This window comes from Euprymna scolopes, chromosome 44 (assembly GCF_053919585.1).
Source record: "Euprymna scolopes isolate OS-2025 chromosome 44, ASM5391958v1, whole genome shotgun sequence".
Classification (NCBI taxonomy): domain Eukaryota; kingdom Metazoa; phylum Mollusca; class Cephalopoda; order Sepiida; family Sepiolidae; genus Euprymna; species Euprymna scolopes.
Genome location: NC_136525.1, coordinates 15,653,986 through 15,661,485, shown reverse-complemented (window position 1 = coordinate 15,661,485; position 7,500 = coordinate 15,653,986). Strand labels below are relative to the sequence as shown.

The following is a 7,500-nucleotide window of genomic DNA, read 5'->3' as shown; positions in this document are numbered from 1 at the left end:
AAAAAGACCCGACGTCTTAGTCGATGTCTCCATCGCCCGACCGGAAGTTGAGAACGTTGAAATTAAGGTTAGTCAATCGAAAAGAGAGGATGGCTTGCAAAAAAATGGCGACGCAAAAACCGACTCCTCCTTGTATAAAACTGCCCAGATAAAAGTGAAGGATTAAATGTTTGGGGGCATTTTTTTATATTTGTCGTCCAAAGGGTGGAGGTTGAAAACAATACCGGTTTGGTCATCTTTCAGATGCGTCTATCGGAAGTTTTTGGTAGACATACAAACACACACATTTTGCCTTTTATATAATAGACTAGCCTTTTATATAATAGACTAGCGCGAGTACCCAGCGTTGCTTTGGTGTGTGGAGGTGTAGTAAGATGTTGGGGAAAACCAGCTCTCCATAAAATGGGGAGTGTCCAAATGAATAACAATTGTCTATGAAAGGTTTTCGCCACATTGATCAAAGTTCATTGCCTTCTGGACGTCCCTGTAAAGAGTGCCAAAGAAACGTAATTCTTCAAATACTTTTGGTTTATTTGTGCGAAAAACAAAAGCAAACACGCAAGAAGACAGAATAGCGAGTATTTTATAAAATAAACCTCGCTCGAAAAAAAGATAGAGACGACCTCCTTTCGTAAATCGTAGATATTATAATCTAGAAAGTATATATAAAGTTCTAAGAAACCGTAACCCTTCTCTCCCCGAGTCCCCCCCCCCGAAAAAAGCCTTTGCCGGATATACAAAAAAAAAAAAACGCGCGCACACTAACACGCATTTTCACTTTTATGTTATAGATAAAAATATACACTCTGGTCTAAGTAATTTTCTAGCACAATAGAGGAATGATTCGAGACTCTTTTTGAACTCTGTGTAAGAGTGAAAAAAATGGAATGGAAACGGTACTAACCCTATGCGGGTTAAACCCGCTTCCTCCAAAGGAGGAAGTTCCGTAGGGGTATGAAATTCACAAGCGATCTCCAGTCGCATATATATATATATATATATCCCCGTAAGGGGAGATGACGACGTTGTGTTTTTGCAGGCGGGTGTTGATGTCCTCCTACATACCGCACCTGGAATTCCCAAATTGGTCACCCGTCATGTACTGACCAGGCTCAACGTTGCTTAACTTCGGTGATCTGACGAGAACCGGTGTGCCAACGTTACTATACCGTATGCGTACGCAATGCGTACGTAGATGCACCAGCTCAGCGAGATGTAGCATCATTTGCGAATTGTAGGTTTGTAAAGATATAGGATCCTTTCATATGTGCGTATTTATTTTAGCACGGTAGCGGGAGCCCATCTTCTTGGCAGCAGCTTTTGACGATTTGAAAATTATCTTTCAAAAAGTATTTATGGTTTTTTTTTTTTGTATTTTTTTTTTTTTTTTTGTCTTTACAGGTGGCACAAATGTATCTACTTAGCAGTCTTGGGATTAAAGTGCACATCGTTCTGGTTGGTCTTATCCTACTTGAAGGTGATGAGGTAAGTTACGAAGTCTTTACGGTGCTATTAAATTTTCTTAACTGGAGCAATTTCCTTTCGTTTATTCTGCGTTTTATATTGTGGCATTAATATATATATATATATATATATATATATATATATATATATATATATATATATATATATATATATATTTATATATAATACTGTATCCAGGATGCGTTTGATTAGAAACACACGATCCTTGAACAGTTATCATTAAACGAGTACCAACAATCAAAACTCTGAAGACAGGAAATCCTATAAACAGATTTATTGAAAGTAGATACGGTAATAAACTGAAGGAAACAAAAAAAAATCATTGTTCAGAATACCAAGAGAAAAAAATGCAGAAGCGAGAAGTTATAAAAAGGGCTGAATGGGGAGACTTATGTGTAAGGAAATCAACAACACAAAAATAGAAATAAGAAGGTCGGACACGTGGGTAAAGAAAAGAAACAAAGTTCGAAGTTAAAATTAAGTAGTATAGAAAATGACATTAAAGCATTAAAAAGTGTATTTAAGAAGAGGATAAATAATGTTTCTTACCAGAGATCACTTCTTTTTTCTTTTTTCTTTTTTCTTTTTTTTGACATGGGAGTCACCACTTATCAAGGCCCGGAAGCTACTCGGGGGCCCCGGAAGCCACGGGCTTAAAACGGCGAAGGATAATAGATAAAAAACCGAGCCATGTGGGGCTAGAAAAAGAGCTGACTAAAATTAGGGAACAAAACGCCCGTCAACCTGCCGATGTCGAGTCAGGGAAACTCTATAAGAAAGATTTCCGACCAAGGGAGATAACTGTTTAAGGGACAAAACTAAGAGACATTTATATATATATATATATATATATATATATATATATATATATATATATAACTTGTTGTTGCGTTTTCAGCAATATTGACAACATTATTCGCATAATAATATTTAATAATAAAAATAAATAAAATACGTCCCATAAAAATAAGGGGCGACTGATATATATATATATATATATATATATATATATATATATATATATATATATATATATATATATATATATATCGAAAGGTTATTTACTTTTACCGATACTTTAAAGAGCTATAAATGCTTTTTTTATTCATATATATGTGTGCGTGTGTGTGTGTGTAAGTGACCGTGTCTGTGTGTGTACATTTCCCTACGCAATAACTGTGTCAATTATAAGTCTACAGACTCGAAGTTGGATATAGAGGGTACTGAGACTCGGGAAAATCTTTGTAATCCGTTTTCGGCCAGAAATGTGGCCGTTAAGGGGTCAAAGTTCAACGATTTGACCTTTGAGAACTCTACTTTATATATAGGTTACTTGGACATGGATCTAATTAATAACTTGATTTGAGCCCCAAGCAATAAATGTTAAGGGGTCATAATAGGAGGCAAATTTTAAAAATTGACGGCTTCTTGTTTTTTTTTTTGTTTTGTTTTGTTTTTTTGGCTAAACATACACCTCCAAACACCCGGGCAACGCCGGGCTAAAATGCTAGTATATATATATATATATATATATATATATATATATATATATATATATATATATATATATATATATGAATGAGATGATTTTTTATGGGGCGTATTTATTTTTATTATCAAATATTAGTACGTGCATAAAATGTATACCCATGTATGTATGGAAATAAAAAAAATTTAAAAAAAAACGTGAAATGTGAACAGGTATGGTATAATAAATTATGGGGCTTATCTATTTTATTTTTACTTTCATCATATTTTGCTTTGGTTTTGATACCCCCAAATTTACAACCCTTCCTTTTCATAACCTATCATACTTTCATAAATCAGAGTCCATTTTCTGTAGGCTGTTTTTGAACCCAATCAACGACGGGTACTTTTACTAGTATATATATATATATATATATATATATATATATATATATATATATATATATATATATATATATATATATATCAGTCGCCCCTTATTTTTATGGGACGTATTTTATTTATTTTTATTATTAAATATTATTATGCGAATAATGTATATATATATATATACACACACACACACACACACACACACATATATATATATATGTATGTATGTATATTTGTAGTCATCGATATACAGTCCTGTTTCGTTGTATCACAACTCATCAGTGCCGCTAGACTAGCACCTCTTCCAAGCCGAGGATTGAACCTAGAACCATCGCGTTGACAGTCAGCAGTTCTACCGATCGACACACAGACGCGGCACCCGTAAATTATCTCGCCACATAGAATCATTCGAGAATAGCAGTATGCAGTATAGCACTTACAAACGTTTGATTCGCAAACACATGTGGCGTATGTGAAAAATTGTGCCAATCTGTTGCTGGTCTGAAAAGCCATTTTCGTAAATGCGTAAAACCATTCATGCACTTCAATAATTTCACTACAAACAAAACTGATCGTATGCACCAATTCCGTGGCAAATATCCGTCGCAGTTTGGCAGGTCTGAAGAATCACCTTTGTAATACATACAATTTGAGGGAAGAATAAGAGAGGGAGAGAGGACAGGAAATAAAGAAGGTGGTCGCGCTCCCTTATTCATACGCAAAATGTGACCAACCCCTCAGCCATCTCGCTCACCGATAAAGAAGGGACATTATATACACTGTCAGATGTCCGGTATCTGATATAAATACCATCTGAGTTTTAATGAAAGACCACCAGAAAGACAAAAGGCAAAGTAGATACTGAATAAAAGTGGGTGCAGAAATGTCCTGCTATTTGACCCATTGTTGATATTCCTCAGATAAAGTGCAGTTGATACTAAATCTAGCCCTCCTTCCGTCGTGAAAAGAATGAACCAGACTCACAAATCTCTCAGGGCAGACCAACATCAGTAAGATCTTCCAAAGAGTTGATCTGTTTACAATATCAGAAGCTTTTGATAAGTCAATAAAAACATTGGTACAATGAAAGATTCTATGCGCTTCTACACTAGTGAAACGAAATTTTGTATTCGATAAATAGAATTTTCAGATAAAAAAAACAATTGTTTCAGCTGATTTTTTTTGTCAATTCTAATAAATTACAAAGGTAGCTTCCAAATTATGCGGTGGAAATTACCTGAATATTACGGAATCCGTCGTGAAAAGAATCACAAATCTCTCAGGGCAACTTCAGTAAAATTTTCCACTTTATACTTTACTAGCCTGAGTGCCCGGGTGTTTGGAGGTGTGTGTTGAGCAAAAAAAAAAAAAAAAGGTGTAGTAGGCAGGCAGGCTCGATCCCGAGCCGCGAAGAAGGAAAACTATAGCAACAAGTTTTAGTCTCCCCTCCTTCAAGGCCAGAGGTTTTGGGGAAATATCAGATATTTTGTAATTCATATGCAAAACTAGGAAAACAAATGACTATGATTGAAGTATTGGTAAAGGTGCAGTATTTTTTCCACCCACCATAAATCCTTTAAAATCACGACTGTTCTAAGTTTTTGAGGATGTTAAAAACGAAAATATCAGTCAAAATCACAGAAAACGAAAGTGTGAGACCAATTTTCTATATTAATTTAACGTAAAATGAACCTCCACTTTATAGCTAAGGTGGCCATAAAGTGGGCTTTATTTAACGTTATTGAATATAGAAAAGTGACTCCCACTTCTTGGAAAAGTAATGTGCGACCTTTAAGGCAAATGTCACATAGCCCACTACACAATTCAGGTCATTACCTTTCGAACGAGCCTTCATTTGTTCAATTCTGATCAGTAGTTGCCGAGATTTCGAACTTAAAAAATTGCCCCCAAAAAGTGGTATACCTATATGGATATATCTATACTAATCGTATTAATATATGTGGGACCTGTAGACCTGTGGAAATTCCACAGGGAACTCATTCATATGTAATATATTGATGTTGGCATTCTGTAGATGTTCAATGTAAATGGAGACACTCTGATATTGTTGTAGTTGTTTCGTTAAAACTGCAAAAGTATTTATCTAAGCTAGTAAGGACGCTCGGCGTAGCCTAGTCGTAAAGTACGCTTAAATATGATATTATAATTCTTGCAGATTTGGTAAATATTATTAAGGATTTAATGTTCTGTCGATTTTTATATATTATAAAGTTGCGATTTCAGAAATAAAAAATGTATATCCATATGAATTGGGTGCATCGAAACCGAAAACAAAATTTGTGAAAAACAAAGTATATATATATATATATATATATATATATATATATATATATATATATATATATATATATATATATATATATAAACTTGGGTTCCTTCAGCTACAATCGAAACCGAAACCAAATTATGAAGAATTCTTGATAAAATTATTTATAAAAAAAATAGATTACTGAAGAATTCTTGGTAAGATTATTTAAAAAAAAAAAAAAAAAAAAAAAAAAAAAACATTATTGGAGTGTCGTCAGCTATAATCGAGATCGGAACCGAAATCAAAACTTCTGAAGGATTCTTGGTAAAATTATTTATTACAAGAAATAAAAGCCCATAACAATTAAACGGCAGTCACTCAGATCTAAGCGTGACACACAAAATAAATAACACGCACACGCTCTCCTATTAATATATAGATTCTTACATCATATTCTGAAAGAAGAAGGACTAAAAGACAAAAGATTAAACTAGGAAAGAGAATTAGTGCTTCTGGCGAGACGTCTATAAAATAAAGCGCACCAATTGCTTCTACCTCATGGGGGGGATATGGAAAAAAGGAGCCATTATGAATTAATGTTTCGTTTAATCAATGAGATAATTATGCAATATTAAAGTATATCAAAACCTGGTATTTCATGATAAATTTTTATGATAAAAGAAAAGGTACCATTTAAAATCGCCGCAAATCATTTCTCTGTTTGCATATTTTAAAACTAAATATTAATCAGAAGTGAGTTTCCAGAAGCATTCATCGTGAAGCCCAAATATCAGCTGACGTGATATTGTAAACAAACACAGACGGAATTTGATGAACTACATTATCATTATTATTTATTTTATTTATTTATTATGTGTGTGGGGGGTAGTCTCTCGGGCAATATATAATATTCAATAGAGGATTTATTCTATAACAATACATACGCAAACTGCATAAAAATGATCATTTGAATTCAAAATGTGATTTGACATGATTATTTGAATTCGAAATGGCATAATGGAAACATAATAAAGGTATTTGCAACTTCTCTTCCAATTTTCGGATTTTAATCGTGTCAAATCACACTTCATTTCCTTATGACGAATTGATTGTTGCTATTTTTTTTCTGATGAGTTAAGGGCAAAATAGATTCACTGATTGATATAATAATTAAGTGATTGATTTTGCGCTACGAAACAGATACTGTCAAGAATTGTAAATGCCAACTGAATTAAAGGAATAAATTATAAGATGGTCAACATCATGAATTTTGGAATATAGTTTTTTATCATTTATTCACTATGTTGCTCTGAAATTACAATGAGCTTCTTAAATAAGGATTGGTATATATTATAAGAAAATATATTTCTACAAAATATATATATATATATATATATATATATATATATATATATATATATATATATATATATATAATCCAGGGTTCGATTCCTAATAACAGTCAAGCTACGCTGAAGAGGAGTAGGACCTCAAAACATGCATTTACGTAGATTACTTTTTTAAAAATAAGTAAATAAAAATATTATATATATATATATAAAATATTTTTATAAATAAAAGTATTATATATATATATATATATATATATATATATATATATATATATATATATCGTAAAATTAATGTTTTTTCCTTTAAAACTTAAGTGTCGCTTTCATGTTATCATGCGTAAAAAACAAGGTGTCTACCTTTTTAGTTGACTAAAACGAAAGACAAAACGATTTTTGAAAGGCAGTTCTTTTTTTAAAAAGTGGAACGGAACTTGTAAATGGGCGAGCCGTTTCGTTTGCCTTCAGATGCAACAAGAGAACTTTTAAGTATCCCCGGAAATGCAGAAATCATATCCTCAGATTCATGATACGTAA

General features: G+C 32.8%; 1 protein-coding gene across 1 annotated transcript in view; it reads left to right on the top strand.

Moving 5' to 3' along the window:
* Positions 1 to 7,500, top strand: part of LOC145268709 (A disintegrin and metalloproteinase with thrombospondin motifs 16-like) — a 720,286-nt gene that overhangs the window by 546,587 nt on the left and 166,199 nt on the right. The window contains exon 6 of the mRNA XM_080124247.1: positions 1,402 to 1,485. Within this exon, the coding sequence (XP_079980373.1) occupies positions 1,402 to 1,485 (84 nt within the window). The remainder of the gene's footprint in view (positions 1 to 1,401; positions 1,486 to 7,500) is intronic.